General features: G+C 43.5%; 1 protein-coding gene across 2 annotated transcripts in view; it reads right to left on the reverse strand.

Moving 5' to 3' along the window:
• Positions 1–1,477: 1,477 nt before the first annotated feature.
• Positions 1,478–18,910, reverse strand: part of SV2B (synaptic vesicle glycoprotein 2B) — a 64,694-nt gene continuing 47,261 nt past the window's right edge. For both annotated transcript variants that reach the window (XM_059482263.1, XM_059482264.1), the window contains exons 6-13: positions 18,165–18,254; positions 15,917–16,027; positions 14,726–14,814; positions 13,845–14,009; positions 11,312–11,445; positions 10,339–10,539; positions 7,480–7,639; positions 1,478–6,501 (exon numbers count right to left, since the gene is read on the reverse strand). In XM_059482263.1, the coding sequence (XP_059338246.1) occupies positions 6,318–6,501; positions 7,480–7,639; positions 10,339–10,539; positions 11,312–11,445; positions 13,845–14,009; positions 14,726–14,814; positions 15,917–16,027; positions 18,165–18,254 (1,134 nt within the window). In that variant the 3' untranslated portion in view covers positions 1,478–6,317. The remainder of the gene's footprint in view (positions 6,502–7,479; positions 7,640–10,338; positions 10,540–11,311; positions 11,446–13,844; positions 14,010–14,725; positions 14,815–15,916; positions 16,028–18,164; positions 18,255–18,910) is intronic.

Genomic DNA, 18,910 nt, shown 5'->3' on the forward strand with positions numbered 1-18,910 from the left:
GTGATCTCAGGCAGATGTGTCATGTAATCCTGCTTTTAAATTCCCTGTGCCCTACTTTAAAATTAGTCAGGGGTTTTTCTGCACTGTTTTTGTCAGCAACCCTCTCTGAACACTCAAATATGGGATTTTTCTGCTTACTGAGACTTCAGCCTTATGCAGAATGTCAACCAGCCTGGAGTAAGAACAACTCAAAAAACACCTGCAAGGCTTTCAGTGCAAATCTCTGACCTTTATCTAAGAACTCACTTTGTAGAAAATCCTTTCTGATGGTGTTTGCTGATGCAGGTTTTCCTTCAGGCGGAACACACAGAAGGGCTTAGGGGGGGTTGACTCCATAGCTCTGAACTCTGCAGCTGGACAGGAGCATTGCAAAATTCACAGCTGGCAGCTCCCACCTGAGACCAGCCCTTGCTGATTCCCATCTGAGACCAGCCCTTGCTGATTCCCATCTGAGACCAGCCCTTGCTGATTCCCACCTGAGACCAGTCCTTACTGATTCCCACCTGAGACCAGTCCTTACCTGTTCCTACCTGAGAGCAGTCGTTAGTGATTCCCACCTGATGCCAGCCCTTACCAACCCCATTCTGCTGCTGGCTCTGAATCACCCAGTGAAACCCCAGCCCAGACAGGTCCAATGGGACCCAGCTGAACCCAAGCTGAAGGAAAATTCTGGTTCCATCCCCTGATGATGGAAATACCTTCATGGTTTCTTTATTACATTTCCCATCTCTCGGGCTCTTTATTTCTCATTTTAATATTACCTTTAGCATGTTGCAGTGGATGTGATGAGAGGACGAATCCCTGACTTACCCAACAACTTTTCAGCACTTAAATTTCTTAACACCAAGCCAGAGCTGACTCAAATCAAAACCCTTCAGTGGGCCTAGGACAAGTGAGATTGCTGCATTTAATGTTTTACATAAAGAAACTCTTGCATAAGCCCATAGTCTGGCAGCCAGCCTCCACTTCTTGTGCCATGAGCTCTTTCCCTGTGCAGTTGCTGCTGTCTGTATCATTGCTCTGAGAGCATGGCCTGGACAGTCAGATGTATACAAAGAGCTGCAAATAGAAAGAAAGAGCTCACATCCCCAGAAATGCATCTGAGAAGGGAATTTACTGTGGTCAAAGGGTGTGCCAAGCCTCAAAAGCATTCCTTCTTCTTTGGGGAGGCATTCCTGTCACAAAGCAGAGTTTGGCTTTTTGGTCTTGCATAGCATTTGAAGATATTTTGTGCTTCCTCCTATCAGAAAATGTCTCAGGGTAAAGATTTTCTCGTGTCCTGTGTTTGGTAGTGCATGGTGCGAAAGGATTGTGATAGAAGGCAGACTTAATTGAGTTGGGATTGTATGAAAGGAGGAGGATGAACAAGTAGCAAACATCAAAGAAAGCCCCTACAGTGTCAGGGTACAAAGTTACCCAGTAGAGCCCTTGTGAAAAGGCTCAAAATGTTCATTAAACACAAACACTACAAGAGCCATTCTTTTTCTTCCAGCCTTTTAATGTGACAGAGAGAACAAAAACAAATCCATTGGAACAGCTGCAATTTCCAGTGACGACCAGACACAGATCAAATAAAAAAAATAAAAGAAGGTTTAAAATGAAGAAAAGGAACCAAGGGACTGGAATTGGCTATTTCACACACAGAGTTGACAGAACATCTAAATGAAACTTTCCATTAAAGCACGACACCAGGTGTTATTTACAGTGGAACTTGCAGTGTGTGTACATTTATACAGCACTAGCATCACATACAGCAAAGAAATTAATTTCATTTTGTTTCCTTCAGAGTTCCCAGGCTTGATTCTTCCTAAAAGCAGCATTTGCTAATATAAGGGTGAGAAACTGAGGGAGAAACTTAATGCAAAATAAAATACATAGGGCTCAAATCTACAAATAAACCTAAAAATACCCTCTCAGGTTTTGTGACTCCTTTGGAAAGTCAAAGGACATGAGCAGGGAATATAAAAGGACTCCTTAAGAGCATCAGAGAATACTCTGCTGTTGGAGGTCTCAAAGCAGGACCTGGAAGGGACCTGGGAATCTGCAGATGGATGCAGATGAGCTGATGCTCAGCTCCATGCAGTCCTGCTCTGTGCCCTTGTGTGAAGGCAGCCTTGGGGCTGGACCACTCCCAGGCTTGGGGAGCATCCCTCAGTGCCCCTCCAGCATCACTGAAGGACTTCAGGATGCCTGAGCACTTCCCAGAGTGCAGAACCTCTGCCACTGGATGTGGGTTTTCCAAGACTGACCCTCCTCATAATCCAAAAGATCCCATACACCACCATTTGTGAGTCCCACAGCATTTCAAGGAATTTCAGAGTGATGTTGTAATGGGCAAGGAGGGGCTCACCCCACCCAGCACAAGCTGCAGCCACCACCTCTGGGATGTAGCAGAGCCAAAGGCAGCAACAGGAGCTGTCCTCCACAGCTGGAGTAAATAAATCACAATACCACAACCTGGTAAATCAACAGGGAACACAAGGAGGCAGAACTCTTATTGTAACACCACTGGTCTTTAATAATAATACCAACAGTGCTTGGTGTTCCTATAAAAGCAGTGTCTGCATGCTCAGAAATTCAGCGGTGGATCTCTCCCAGCTGAAATCACAAAGCCACAGCAGGCCAGTTTGGGTTCCCTAAATTCACCTTCCCCACGCCACAGTGTCCCTGGCTAAGTGGCTGTCCTGCTGTGCCACACTGCATGAGGAGATCCAGCTATCCTCTAGAAGAGATCTTTGGGATTTAAGGCAAGCCCCCTGCCTTGGTCCTTGCTCTGTGTCCCGGCTGCAGTGAAGTTCACAAATCCATGGAGATGGTGCTGTGCGGAGACCATCAGGGGAGCCGTGGTCAGCAGGTTTCTGTGTGGATGGTCCAGTGTATCCCAGACAGAGACAGATGTGGGCAGGGGAACTGAGGGAGATGTGCTGGCCCTTGAACAGTAGGGGCAAGGCTGATTTTACGGCAGAAATTAAGCTGAGCCATCAGAGGAGGTGCCTGAGGAGAAATCTTCCCTTGCCTGAGGCTCAAGGATCCATGACTGAGGCTAAGCCTAGCAGATGGCCAAGGCCTGAAACTGAGCCCAAAACAAACCCCAGCCCATGAAGAGGAGGCTGCACCCAGCTGCTGTTCTGCCCTGGAGAGAGCAGTGTGACACCTACACTGATTTACACCATGACAAAGACAGCAAATAAGCACATTGGGAATATTGCCTGAGCCTGTCCCCACTGAACTGGGTGGGATGTGCCAGCCCAGGTGTCACAAATGCAATGCCTGAGCTGGAGCTGCTGCCCTGGATCTGTCTGTCCCTGAAGGAGCAGGACTGTCCAGGACAAGCCATCTCCAGGGTCCCACACATTCCCTCTGCCTTTCAGCTGAGAACCATGGCAATCCATTCAGTCCAACCCTAGGTGTGTCTCTGCTATGTGATGGGAGCTCTCCTCAGCTTTTCCTTTCTTCCTTCTCTGCTCGCTGTTGTCCTTTATCTCAGGACAACAATCCTTTATCTCTGTGTGTTTGCTCTCTCCTGTTGGTCACAAACTCCCAGGGGTAGGAGCCTTGTCCCAACACATCCAATATCCCTTTAGCACTTAAGTGACTGACCCATGGATTTTAGGGTGCAAAGAATTTCCAGGTGACACTGACAATGAGATCCCATTACTCTTCACCTCGTCCCAGCTGGTCTGTGGGGTAAGGTTTAGCAGCCTGTGAAAGAACCATTTTGTAAGGAGGAAGGGTTTCTAATATTGGATAATATTTCCTAATATTACCTTGTCATTTCTATCTCCTCATGATTTCAATTTCTTCCTTCTCTGGAAATTAACAGGGACGTTTTGCAAAATAAATGATTTCATTAATGCCACTGCAAAATGTCAAGGAAGAACAAAAACAGGTTTGCTGTGAGCTTTGGGTGACATGTAAATAGGAATGTTATGCAAAATAAATATTTAGACAAATAGGTTCTAGTTTCTCAGAGCTGCACAAATGAATAATCCAGAAAATGAAACAAAATTTCTCCCCCTCTGTCCAGTTGCAATGTGGCAATTGGCAAGCACAGCCCAACAAAATGGATGAAGCCTAAAGGTCATGGTGACCTTTTGTGTTAAAATACATATTTAAACTGTTTCTCATCATGCAAAAGGACCAGATATTCTTAGAGAAAAAAACCCACATTCTGGGCTGTGATTCTGAACAGAAGCTATGAACTGCTGCCGAAGGACATAATTACATTCACTCCTACCTTAGAGAAGGAACCTTGCTGTTTTGAAGACAAATAAAATAAATAATAATAAAAAAAGCCTAAGCTACCCATAAAATGAAGAAATTATGCATAATAAGTTCAGTTATTATAGCAGCCTGTGATTTCATCAATTTCATAAACTTCAGAATAAAGGTCAAAACTCTCAAGCAGCCCATTGTAGCCTAGCTGATCCACGAGTGTTTATCCCTGATTGACACAATGATAAAAGTGATGCTCATTAGAGGCTTTTGCCTCATTGGCAAGGATTTGCTGCTTGTGATCTGAGCCTGCTGTGTCCTTCAGCAGTGCCACGCTGAGTCCCACAGCTGCAGCCTGGGCTAAGTGCAAGGGGCTGTGCCTGTGCAGCCAAAGGCAGGGCTGTGAGACATCACTCCTGCAGGATCTCAGCCTAGCCTTGCTTGGTTTTCTTCAAAAAAAAAAAAAAAAAGCCAAAAAAACGAAAAAAAACCACCAAAATCCAACAAAGATCCAACAAAAGGTAAATGAGAAGATCACCAGAAAAAGTACAAAATAAAATTTTTGTGTCACAGAATATCCTGGTTTGACAAATTAGCTGCACTATGTGGCGGTTTCAGATCAATTCTGGTCTGCTGCTGAGCTTGTTGCAAAGGGTATAATTAGTGTTATCTCATCCATTGTGAGCACTGGTGTGTTATTGAGCAGGGTGCTTTTCCTTCTGGTTTCCCAGGAAAACACACCCCAAAATACACAACTCACTTTGCCTCTAGGTGCAACAGGACTTAAGTGGTATGATAAAAAGGGCACACAAATTTCAGAAATGTTCTCCACTGAATATCAAGCTAAACTGTGCCACTTAATGGGGAATTTAATGTTCTGTACAGTGAAAGCTTGCTGTGTGCATTCCCTGGGTAACAAGTTAAATGGCTTTAAGTAACTGTGCTTACAGTGTTTCAATGAGACCCAAGTATATTAGAAAATCAAGCATCATATTCTTCAAATAATATGGCTAAAATGCTGGTAAATTCACAGTTACCATTCTCTAGGTATTAGGCAAAAATCCCCTATTTACACTGGATAATATGTACACATTTGGTTTGTGGAATGCTCCAATATCATATCAATTTCTCCTCTGTGAAAGCTGTAAGGAAAAAACCCTCTTAATCATTATAGAAATATATATTCCCAGCCACTAAGACATTTAAATATTTGGTATCTTGATGTAAAGAGCAAAGTGTCACTGAGTTGGTCGTGACTCCTGATAAACTTGAATTACTGGGATTTGGTTTTGGTGCCACTCTTAAAATCCTCTAAAGGGTGCAGAAATTAGAAATCCTAAATTTTAATAGCTGATCACTTCAATGGGTGTATGTAAGTTTGCAAGGAGGTGTAAATACACACATATATGTATATATATATAATTGTTTAGATATTTCTCTTCCACAGCAAGAAAGTGTCTAGTAATTCCCTGTGCCCAAGTGAAGACAGTAAAGGGCTTTGAAGTTCTGAGTCTTCTGAGACAGCTGAGCACCCACCCTCACATCCTCGAGGATTCAGGACTCTCACTCTTCCAGGGTGGAGTGGTAATCCCAAAATCAAAACAGCTGGGGCCAGTGGGCACATCTGCCACTGTTAGCCCTATGGCTGGAGCTCACCTGGAGCAGGTGTGTTACCTGCCCTGCCTGGATGCTCTGTGTGCCTGAGCACAGCTGGATGGCTGGGCAGGGCAGGGTCTCCCAGCTGGGCAGGGCAGGAGGGTCGGGTCTGTCCTCCTGTCTGTCCTCCTGTCTGTCCTCCACGCGGGCACGGAGCTGCTGTCTGCCTCTGGTGTCCTTGCAGGGGGATGGACAGGGACAGGGGGGGCTCCCAAGCTCTGCAAGGGGTGTGTGGGGGCCGCATGCACCAGTCGTGGCTGTAACAAGGTCAGGAACGATGGTTTTGTTTAAATCCCTGCGGGTTGTTCTTGGTTCTTCTTCCCCTTGCTTTGAGGTGCCGACGGAACAGCACAGAATGAACGTTTTGGGTTTTCCAGACATGGATCTTTTTTGTTCTTCTCCTACACCTGCCCCCACCCCCCGCAAGCCCCCACGGCCTCTGTTGCTCACATCAGGACCTGTTCTCGAGTCTCTGGCAGGCGCAGAGCCAGCAGGCCACCCCCAACCAGGGCGGAGGAGGCCAGGAGGATGGGAACCACCTTGGTTATCCCTACGAAGGAGGAGAAGATGGAGTTCCCCAGGATGGCACCAAACTTGCAAAGCCCATTGAGGATGCCAAAGGCTGTTGCCCTGTGGGGAGGAAAAGCAGAAAGCAATGGTTGGGAGGCAGGTTCTGGCACAGCTACAGAAGGTTTGGATGGGTATTTTTGTGAATGCTCTTATGCTTCCCAGGCTATGCTTCTAGCAAGTAAAACTGGGTGGAATAAATCAGTAGATAAATAGATGCAGCTGTTTTGTGTGTCTGTGTGAATGGGAAGAATGTCTGTGTGCACTCATTTCTCCTTTTCATCCTACCTTCTCCCTAGCTCTAGAATGGCCCACTCTGTCAGCCTCTGCCCTCCCCAAAGACAGGAGGACAAAATCTGCTCTAGATCTCCTCAAAGCTCTTCCAAGGGCTGCCTGGACTGGATTGTCACCAGAGACCATAGTTCTCCTCTAAATTCTGTTTCACCCAGCAGCTAAAAGTCCACTACTTTTAATGTACAGCCCCTCTCCTTCATTTCTGGCTTGCCCCAAGAGTCTGAAAAAGGCAAAAAGGGGCTTATAATAATATGAGGAAAGATTTAATCCAGAGAACATTGTCCCAAAGTCTCTTGATCTTCCCCATGTCCCAAATCACTCTGTCTACATGGTTTTCTCCAGGTTTTGGATTGGAGGGCTGCCCCGGTGATGAGGCATGATGAGAGGATGGGGATGCAGTGTGAAAGGCCAGACCTCCATGCACATCCATGGAAATGACAGAGTACTTCTTTCATTTTAGAACTAGTTGATCTTTAAGGTCCCTTCCCACCCAAACCATTCTGTGATATCATGATTCTCTGATTCTTCGATTTATCAGCCCATAATTTCCATATGTCCACGTGATCCCTGTGTTCAACCTGCCACGCATGCAGAATTATGCTTGCGGAATAGCTCTGTTCTGACCCAGCACCACACAGCCCTGAAGGACTGGTGAAAGTGAAATAAATAAAAATACACAGCTTTTTTCGCTGGGAACCAAGAGGACTAGGCCGAGGGTGGGGATTGAGGGAGAAGTGTTCTGAGCACCTTTTGTCGGTGGGGTAGAGCTCCACGGTGATGACATCCAGGGCGTTCCAGGCGGCGATGCTGGCCCCACAGAAGAGGCACTGCCAGCCGATCATCGCCGACTCGCTGTTCCCGAAGAACAGGAAGAAGCAGCACACGGCTGAGATCAGCATCGAGCCACCTGCAGGGGGAAACCAACAGGAAAACACTGGCACAACTTGTTGCCTGGTTGTACTCTTCCCCTGACTCTTGCCGCCCTGAATTTTTAAGATTTTCTAAGCCTTATGATGCTTGCATCCTTGTAGCAAACTTTCTCACACACTTTCTGTAAATAGCTTATTGTTTTGCATTCTTTTATTCTTTTCTAATCTGATAGACTGTTGGTTTGTCCAGTGTCATTGGAGAGGTGGCACTGTCACCATTTTTTAAGATTTTCTAAGCCTTCTGACGTTCGCATCCTTGTAGCAAACTTTCTTGCATACTTTCTGTAAATAGCTTATTGTTTTGCATTCTTTCATAGAAAAAGAGAAATTTGATAGACTGTTGGTTGTTCCAGTGTCATTGGAGAGGTAGCACTTTCACCCTCCAATCCACTGTCACTGTTAGAAAATTATAAATGTTAGAGTCAGAAAATAAACTTCCCTTTTCTTCACCCTGAGAACAGTGGTGTTTGCGCTCGTGTTGTTTGGTGTCCTATAGCCCCAACAGCTGAGCAAATACATTTGTTAAAGATGGCTTTCAAGTGATGGCATTTCATCCCAATAAGTGTTAAATCTCTGAGGATCCAAAAACACCTTGATGCTGCCTATCTGTCATTCTCTGATGCTGGAAACCAGCCTAGAAATGTTCTCAAAGTCCACCTGATCTTGCTGATAGTCCTGCTTTACAAAGACTGGGAAGACAGGCAATTCCAGGCAGGTTTCCAGCATCTCAGACTTCCTGATGGACCCAGGAAGAGGAGAGGCAAGTAAACATGAAAGTCAATGAGGAGGAAGCATCACTGTGAAAGTTTTTCAACTTGAGTTTCTAGTGATAAGCTTGTGCGTTTCATATCGTATCGCTTGACACATTTCTAGTCCCAATTAGGATAATTTACAGTCACTTGTATGAAGCACTTGAGGTCTCTTTTAATTATAAGAACATCATTAGATTTCATGGCACATTTGCACAGGAGCCATAATTTTATGAACATCACCGAGGGAGAAAGTGAGAGCATTCATGCTCAGTTAGGCACAGTTCAGATTCAGAAATATTAATAGCTACATCACTGCTTTCTACCCCATTGGGAATTTTCAACTGAAAGATGAAATTTGGGAAAAAATCAAACTATTTTTCACCAGAATGTTCTTTTATCACTGAAATATCTCCATTTATTACCAGGAAAGCAAACAATTTTCTCTGTTTGGTGGTTTTGGAGTCAATTTAGCACATCATCCAAAATAATTTGGATGTTGAAGTGTAACTAAAATGCTTCAATTTGGACATTATGTTGCATCTTGCCACTGCAGCAGTGGCCTGCCTATGAAAAGCTGCTGTGCAGGACTCCCTGTCCCCTTCTTCTCCAAGGTACAAGGCCAGACTACATCCCCACAGTGTGCTGTGGATATTCCCCCTGCTGCAAATGCCCAGCCCAGCACTGGTCAAGGCACTAAAAGATCTGCTGATTTGCACAAGATAAAGTTTGGCAGAACGTGATAAAAACAAATTGAAGCCCCAGCAAGGCGCATAACACAAAGGAGAAATTCAGTTTTCCTGTTAAGCTGACCAGAAATAATATGTTCCACAGAGTGATACAGGTGGGATGCCAGAAGGCTCTTTCGATTGGAAATTCCATAGTGAAGCGTTTCAGCATGTCATTACTAATTTTTGTCCTGTTCTCATCTTTTTGCAGGAGAAATAAGCATTTAGGGCTCCAGCTGTCATCTCAATTCCAGATGAAAATGCTGAAATGCTGACATGTTTGCAGGATGGACAATCTGATTCTCATTCAGCTTCCTCTAATTTATTTCTCACAGACCCTCTGGTTTGTTTGGGTCTTTTTCAAATTCACCACATGAATGCTCATTTTCCTTCAGTGTAAATTCCTGAGACAGTAATCTTGTTCTACTTTAACCTGTCTGAAGGTGAGGCTGAGCTAAACCTTCCCTCTGTTCTCAGAGGAGAGAGAGGAGCTCAAGAGAGTGATTCATCCCTTAGCCCAGAGCCACATCCCTGATTTTATTACCTTCCTTTGGCTGTCCCTCAGGGCATGATTCCCATATCATGGGATGAGATCAAGGTCTGAACCCTGGAGGCTGCAACACCAGCAATTCCCAAAGTATTCATAAAGCTGATAAGGTGATAACTTCATAACTTACTCCCATGATGCTAAAGTGGGATCCTTTCTTGGCTGTGACATGGTCAGTTAATTTACCATATGGTCTCTGAAGCTGCTTGTGCAATCATTTGAAAATCAGACAAAGAACCAAAAGAGGGAACTCCTAGGCTGTCAAGCTGCCACATCAAATAACCTTTGTGAATATTCATTGCTACGAGCAAAATGTTCATTTATTTATACAGAGGCTTTGGACTTCAGCAGCAACTCAACAGGACTAAGAGCTCCTTTTTTAGCTCTGACCCTGATTTGCTGAACACTGCAAAAACATGCAGGATTTGACACAAAAGGCAAAATAAATTACAAAAAAAAATGTCACAAACACACAGAAAAGCGGGGTGAGGAGGTGGGGAGTAGATCACTTACTGCCATGGATCACCTGCCTGACCCTCTAGACTTTATCCTCTGCTCCTTTTGCTTTGGGGATGACAAATTCACACTGAGCAGGGCTGTTTGCAGGGCTGAGCTCCACCCTGTCCTGCCCCATCACCACCATCCCCACTCACCAATCATCTTTATCCTCCCGACTTTGTCCATGAGCAGAGCAGAGATGATGTTGCCTGGAAGCACGGACAGGCTGCCCAGGAAGCTGACCAGGTAGATGAGGAAATCATTGTCCTCCTCAAAGTCGATGTGGCAGCCTTCCTTCTCCTTCATGAAGGTGCTGTTGATGAGCCTGCAGTTGATGAATTTGTGTTCGTAGAGATCTGTGAGGGAAAGAGGCAAAGGCTTGACCCTGCTTGGCTGAACTCTCCTCATACAACAGCAAGGACCAAACCAAAGGCCCAAGAGAAGCTTCTCATCCAATGGAAATGGCCAGGGAATATTTATTTCAGTGGAAATTTATTAGAGATGCAAACTCCAGCTGAGTCTTTGGCTCCTGGCACATGCAAGCTCATACGCTCCTTTTATTTTTGGAGTCACCTGAATCAGTATCCCCATGCCACAAGGACAGGGCAATGCAGGCTTTGGTCCTCATAGCATTATCATTTGTTCTTTATTAGAGTAGAAGTTAAGAGCTTTTTTTTTTTTTTTTATAGATTAGAGACTTTTTAAAGTGAATTTTATTAGTGCCTTTTGATACAAATTAGTGACTTATTTTACTGCTGATGATCTTCAACTGCCAGTGGATTGAAATTATATTCTAAGCCAATTTTACTGAGTAGAGCTGTAAAGTGCTGAGAATTTTGCCATCACTTTAACCTGCCTGAGCACAGAATTTGGCGTTTCCCATACAGCACCCAGAGACACCACAAGCCATGGGGTAAAAATCACTGATGGAACCATCTGAGGTCTCATTCCAAATGCATCTCACTCTTTTCCTCCAGCATCACTCTCATTACCCAGCACACACTCAAGCACACAGATCCCCACCATCCTTTCTCCCAGAAAGCAGATAAAATAGTTCTAATAAAATAGTTTCCTGATAAAAAAAAGTTCCCAGTTACAGAAATGACACCGCAGCAGGAATCCCATTACCGGTGTTATAAAACACAGTAGAGATGATGGTGCAGTTTTCAAAGAAGGTCTCAGTGGATCTCACATCTTCAAAGTAGCAATCCTCAAATAATGAATCCTCAAATCTCACCTCCTTGAATTTCATGCCAATAAATCTGTGGGGCAGGAAACAGAACTTCACTCTGTGCTTTCTGATATTTTCTATATTGTATAGGTGTGCAGTGGCTGTTTCAAGAGACAGAGCACTAATTCTAATTTCTAGTGTCATTTACAGAAAAGGTGTTGCTTCTGTGTTTTATTAGGAGGGAAGGGTCTGAAGAGTATTTTTTTAGAAGAGACATGGATCTTATAAGATTTGTGCAGTTTCTCTATTCCTCACAATAATCACATCTGAGAAAATGTGCTTCTAAAGCTGAGGGGACACAAATCCTCTCGTGTTCAGTTGTAATCTGTCTGAAGATGATAGAATTTCACTCAATGCAGGGCATTTCTTTCATAAGCTGACCTTGCTGCTTTCCTTAGTCTCCCCCTTCCTCCATCATAAATAAAACCAGACATTATCAGGAGCCTATTGAGCCATTTGGTGAAAGGTTTATGACAGTTGTTTAAACTCAAACTGATTTTTTAAGTGAAAATGCAGCAGGGATTCTGGAGAGAGTGGGGAGATTATCTGAGTTCTGCTTGTAACCATCTCTGTTTGAGGTTTATTACTTACCATGTAATGAAAACGGATTTCACTAAAAATAATAAACTGTGTCAGGTGATTGATTTCTCCTCTGATGGGAAGTGTGACATGTCTGACCTGGCTGCCTGAAGGATGACACAATATTGATTTACCTGTGAGATTTTGCAGGAACACTGAGAAGATGTATTAGGTAATGCACAGACATGCTTAGGAGATGTAAGGAGCTATTAAGAACAAGCATTATTGCTCCAGTTAAAGAGGCCATGACTGTCACCAGATGAAAAAAAGCCTTCTAACATAGACTCTGCAGCTTAATTGAATTGAGCACTTTTAACACAGCATAACGTGATGGTTGTTTACACCTTTAAATGAGCACTGCAGGGCTTCTTGACTGAGCCTACTAACAGAAATTATTAATGCACAAATACCACCAGAAGATTATTCAAGTGTTTTGCTCCATGTAGAGGGTCTCACAGGTTACAGCAAAAGTTAAGCTGTTCTGCATTTTCTCAGTGATGTATTTATCCTTGTAATGTATTTACTCCTAAAGGCTGTTAAAAAACATTTTCCCTCCTGCAGTTTGCTTTCTTAACACCCAACTTTAGAAGACTCAGAGAGCAATGGCCTGGTGATCCATGGAGTTTTAGCTAACAGCAAACACAGCTGTAAACCATTCTGAGATAATTTCTTTGCATTACTGCAACATAGCTTGATGAGGTTTTGAGTATTTGAAATGGAGAGGGCCAAGGTGGGAGAATAGTGATTTACATCAGTTTTATGTCTTCAGCCAGCCAGTGCTGAGTATCCTTAATTCTCAATGAGGTTAGTGAAAATTCAGCACCTCCTGTAGGCATAGGAAAAATGTCCCCAGTCTCTAAATTTGACCAACATCCACTTCTAACCACTTTCTTTTGTGGGACAGGAATTGTAAGGCTAGGTTTGCATCATCAAGCTCAGCTCCTTGCTGCAGGGAAGGTGTATAGAAGGACATGAGGACACATGTTGGGGTCCCTCACAAATGTATATCAAATATATAACAAGGAAATTATTTCTGAGGGGATTGGAACAAGCTGGCTGGGCAATGGGATGTGGTTTCAGCTGTGAAGATTAAAACAATGAGTGTTTTGTGTAACATTGAATATAGGGATTTTGAATGGTAGTAATGGAATGACCAGGCTTTACACTGCTGTGGAACATAGAGTGATTGGGGACCAGGCTGGATGCAGAAGGAAAAACAAGGCCAGCCCAAATAGGAGGACACAGGGAAGGAAAGCAATGATGTTCTGCTGGAGCAAATGCACTGACTTCAAAGCACTAAAAGAGAAGGTGATTCATTCATTTTTCGGGAGACAGTGACTGCAGTGGGAGAAGCACCCCAGCATGGCCATGGCCCAGCTTGCACTAATGGGCAGCAGGATGGAGACTGGGGTAATTCATATAGAAGACTTCAAGAAGAAATAGCTTTTTATTTTGGAAATCCACCAGCAATTTCATTACCAGTGGCTGCCCAAGCCCAGTAGATGTCAGTGTGGGCTAAGGCAAAAGAAGTCACCTCTGCATGCAGGGCTGCCCAGCACGGCCAGGGGAGCACTTGCTGCCCTGATCCCAGCTCAGGGCTGCTGGAAGCAGAACTCCTCACTGGCATCCCCTGGGTTCTGCAGAAGTCAGTGATAGAGGCAAAGTAGGTGGGAAAAAATGATTAAAAAATATTTTGTCTTTCAAAACCTGCTCTGGGACTTGAGAGATTTAGATTGAGTGTCCAAAAGAACAACAGAGAAGTTCAAGTTGATGGAAAATGGAAAAGAAAGAAAGAGCTTTCTACAAATTTATTTCAGTTTGAATGCATCAAAGCAAATTCTTTTCACTTACTTGTCGTTCCTGTATTCCCCATTTCTATGGATCTGGTTTTCCAGGGTGAAATTGAAGGTGAAATGGGACACTTCTTCCTCATCAAAGATCTTCACCCGGGAATCATATGCCTCGTCTTGGAAATAGCGGATCATGTCAGGGAACCAGACAATAAGGCCATAGTAACTGCAGCAGGGTTGGGAGACACATCAGGACACAAGATTCTTCCAAAGACCCACTTCACAGCTTGTAAACTTGTTAAACTCCAAATGTGAATGCATTTCTGACACAAATTCTTGCTCAGTTCTGACACAGGACTGAGCAATTTGTTTCTGCACTTTAAGCACCCTGTTGATCTCAGAAATAAATTGGTCCATTCTCCTTCACTTGAAGCAGGACAATTCATTTTAGTTCCCCTTGGCTGGAGAATATAGAAATGTTCTAACCTTGCTACCCATTAAATTAGCAGAGAATAAACAAACTGGCTTGATTTCTGTAAGTGTGCAATTCAAGTGAGAGTTAGGCAAAATTTACCTGTAGTTTAGACTTAGAATCCCCTGAGTGGTTTTGATCTAGACTAAGGAACAGCTGAGAGTCTGGTGGGGTTTTGTCTTTTTTGTTAGTGTGGACAAGATCAAATGAAAGATCTAAAGGTGAGAAAGTCAATCTATTACTGTGCTACCAACCACTTCTCAAGTCCTGATTTGTTCAGAGCACCTTGTACTTCATATAAAGCAGTAGATTGATCAATATTTGTAGGACAGCAAGGCTTAGTTCACAAAGGCTCTTTAAAATAAGACCAGGATTAATTTTGTAATAGTTTATTTACACTTGTAAATAAATATTCAGACTCTGAATAGTGCTTTAGCTTCCTGAAAAATATAAAGAAGTATCTTCCTTACCTTAAGGCCATTGTAAACCAAACCACAGCCAGCATCAGTGTGTTCATCCTGTACTGGGCTGTTAAACAATATAGCACGTTGTCCCAGACCTACAAATCCACAAGAAGGAATTAGGTGCCAGGACACCCCAGCAGACACTTGACAGCTTAATTTCTGAGTGCATCATAAACCTAATGTCAGAAAAATGGGTTCATTAGAGGAAGGTCAGGTGTGTGGCTTATATTCAGTGTTTTTTTCAAAATTATATTTATCGAGTAAATGGCTTACAAAAAATCACTTATTCAGCTCAGTGCTAGAGTACTTGATCTGAGACCTTTGTAATGAGCTGGAGTGCATGGTCAGGGCTGGGTATGAGGCAGTGTTTCTCTCAGGTTATATCAGCAAATGTGGATATGAGATTGTTCTCAGACCCTCTGACAACTTTATCTTTTCAAATATATGTATGGTGTCAGGAGTGCTTTCAAACTGAGATAGAAAGCTCTCTGAAGAGCAGAAGTCCAAACACACCTGGCACTTTAGGAGGTATAAGGTGAAATCAGGTAGGGATGAAGCCAAGCAGGAGGCAAACCAAATTCTGCTCTTGACTCATTGCAGAAAATGCTGCCAAGAACATGAGGGGATGCAACTCCTCAAGCTCTTATCTTGACACATAAGTATAGTAATAGTATAGCATCTGCATTGCTATTAAGAAGGACTTTCCTTTATTTTCAGCTCATCCTTCAAGACTAGACGTTCTAGCAATGTTTTCCACAGTCCTACATGGGCATTAGGTGAGCAGCATAGCAGGTGTGAAAGGTTAAATTAGCTTAGAAGACAATGCAATATTCTTAGAAGCTTGGTCTCAGCAGGAACAAAGAGCAAGCACTTTCTGCCTCCACTGCAGGTGGTAATTCCACTTAAGGCTTGGGGAGAGAGAATCAATATTTATCTGCCCAGAAGGAGAGCCAAGTGCTTGGGGCTGTGGCTGCTCCTGGAAGCCCTGCACTGCTGGAAGGCAGTGATGCTCACAGGGGCATTTTGGAGCCTGGGTGACAGCATGGCAGCTTGCACACATCTGCACAGAAAGTGCACTCAGATTACAGCTCTTTGCAAAAACCAGATATTCTGAGGTGGGAGTCAGGGTTTTAAGGCAGAATGACCTGAAGCAAAGAGGCACTGGAACACTGTGTGAAGTTTTTTTCTCCTCTTTACCTGTTTTAAAGTAGTCGTGATTCTGACCAGCCACCGCTGGTACCAGGTCCCTGTTGAGCTCTGGATTTCAATAAATTCATCTACTTGCTTTGGAGTTTTGATATAGGAAACCTAGAGGAAAAAGAAAATAATGGAAAAAATTAGACTGCAGCTTCTATAATTGATCTTGGGTGGATTTAAATTCCACTGTTTTCTGGGCAATGTTTCCACCTAATAACCCCTATTATTTTTTCCTTCAAAGGTAGCATTAGCAATTGAGCTCATTGATTTAATTACAGCAAAAGAGTATTAACAGAAATAAGCCTTGCTTCCTTCTTTTCATCTATCCCTTCATCCTCTCTCTATCTTCTCTTCCGTGAAATATTTTAAGTACATCATGTCCACTTCAATCTTTCATTTGCTGGCTAATGTACCTGTATACTATCCTTATTTCTCTATCTTCAGATTCCCACTACAAATCAGGACTCAGAAAATATACTAAAAACTGTCTCCAAGATCAGTCACTTGTACTCAAACTGTGTCCTCAGGATTTCATTCTTCTAAGACAACTAGCAGGAACATTTCTCATTCAACATCTTTTAAATACCACTGACAGAACTTCTATGACAAATGAATGTGTAGATAGGAATCTTTGCAGCTGAAAATGTATCCTGCCATCAAGTGAGCCCACACAATGCAACCAGTTTGCTTCACCAAAATAATCTGAATTTTCACTGCTGAATACCTGAACTGGACTGCTCAGGAAAACTTACAAATGTATACCAGAAAATATTTACTTAGCAAATTTAATTAAAGGACATAGTAAAGGAAAACAGAACTGTTTGTAAACACACGGAGGAGGCGAAAATCTGCTGAATAAATTTCTGAGTGTGAGCGAGCGCCTTGGCTCAGCTCTGGAGTCTCCGCATTCCTCTTCCTGGCAGTGATTAAATGTCAGATCTGGGAGCTGTCCCGTACAGGCTGACTCACCACAAACTGACAGCTTCTGGCCTGTCAGAAAAGCACAAACCCTGGCAGTTTGTGCCACACCAGGAGCAGTGATCAGCCTCCTGTGCCAGGGGTGTCAACGCATCTCGGCTCAGCCTCAAAGTGCGGTGCGAGCTCAGCTCTTCCACTGCAGTCACGGCTCTGTGGCATGGAATAGCCAGCACTAATGGGGGCTGTACAGCTGCTCCTCCATTCTCCTACTCACCTCAGACTCTCACAGTGCCCTACTTTGGGAGATATATATATATATATATATATATATATATATATATATATTCATATATATTTATATTTGAGATTGATTTCCCAGCTCGGCGTTACAGCAAAGCCGGTGATGGATTTGAAGAAAAGCACTTCTCACCTTTGCTATCAGGGCTTGCATTACTCAAATGGTTGGTAGCCTAAAAATAACACATGCTCATTAAGATCCTACATGAACCTGCTTGCAGTTGTCATGCTCAGATAGGAAATTTTATTTTCCTTGAAGGATCACTCCCGAAGGGCACAGTCTCCTGACAGCCCTTCTGAACATGGAGTGTTGCTTTCCTTCTTGATCAAAAATACACGTTTCACACACAAGTGTATCTCCTTTTTTCCATCTTTTAAAAGCATCTGTGCTCTCATCTTTAAAAGAATAAATCAAGAGCTCTTCCCTGGCTGGCTCACCAGGATTTTAACACTGAATTATAGTAATTTGCAGCTAACCCCAGCATAAACCTTTCCTCTGATTTTACTGTTAACCACTCTGCTGGTGTGACCTTTTTCACAACAAGCAGCAGGCCAATGAGTAATAGCCACTCATCCCACTTTCCCTTGGAGAGATTAAAGACTGGATATGAGGCAGGTGGAGTTGGGAAAGCTCATTAGAAAGTACGTGAATTTTAATCAGACTTTGATTAGAAGCCAGAATGGAGAAAGGAGTGACTCAGGTCTCCCACATGGCTAATATGTCTCTTATTTTGTTTTAGTCTCTTAGAGCAAGCTAATTAAACACATGCATAATTGAGAAATCACTGGTTTAAAGGATGTAGAATAACACCAGGAATGAAGAGTACTTGCTGCAATTGACATATTTGTCTAATTCTTGGAAAAACAGACTGACATCTAAGCTTAAACCCACAAAATGTTTCTCAGAATCCATTTTCTGGTTGCTGGGGGAGAGATTACATTGAAAGAGTCCCAAGGAGAAATAAAGTCATGCTGTGCTGCACTAAGGAGGGTATGTCCAGCTTTTCTTAAGCAATGGCTTTGCTCAACTCACCGTAAACACCCTCTCTGGCTCGCCCTTGGCACGCATGTTGGTGTCATGGACTTGCTTGAGAATCATCCAAGCTTCATCATGTTTACCAATCTGAAAACACCAAAGAGAAGGAAAGCAAGTGTTCAAGCTGCCAGCTCTGTAATTTGTCAAAGCACAGAGAGAAAGCAATTCTAGAGGTCCAGCATAGTAAAGAGGCACACAGACAGCCTGGGCTGCATGAAACCCAAAGAGCTGAAGGCATGGTTGGTATTCACAGAGTGCAGCATCTCTGTGCTGGAGAAAGGAATTGTCCTAAAACTGCCTGAGGCAGAAAAATGGTCAGGGAGAGAGCTTTAAAAACACATAGAAGAGGAGATGGATGAGGAGAACTGGACTCTCATCCCACTCTGCTAAAGACTTGCAGGCTTGAACTATGTATTGCTACATTTCCCATCTGTGGAGATACAGAAATTTGCTTAAGATTTCTGAGCTTTAAGTATTTTACTCAGTGAAATGTACTTTACCCTTTGCTCTACCACCAGGATTCAGCAGTTCCATGCCCAAACTCTGTGAGATGTTTTCAAAGTGCCTTTGTTGGACAGATAAAATTCTCATCTCTCACTACCTTCCTTCTGTACCGCATGTGGCAGTGACACACTGATCATCAGTGACTGACCCCACAGTCTGCAACCTTTGGGGTTCAAGCAGTCTGTGGAGCTGGGGTAGACACACAGGAGTGGCTTTGCCTCTGAGCTTGTGCTCTGTGT

The sequence above is a fragment of the Ammospiza nelsoni genome, chromosome 14 (genome assembly GCF_027579445.1).
Source record: "Ammospiza nelsoni isolate bAmmNel1 chromosome 14, bAmmNel1.pri, whole genome shotgun sequence".
NCBI lineage: Eukaryota > Metazoa > Chordata > Aves > Passeriformes > Passerellidae > Ammospiza > Ammospiza nelsoni.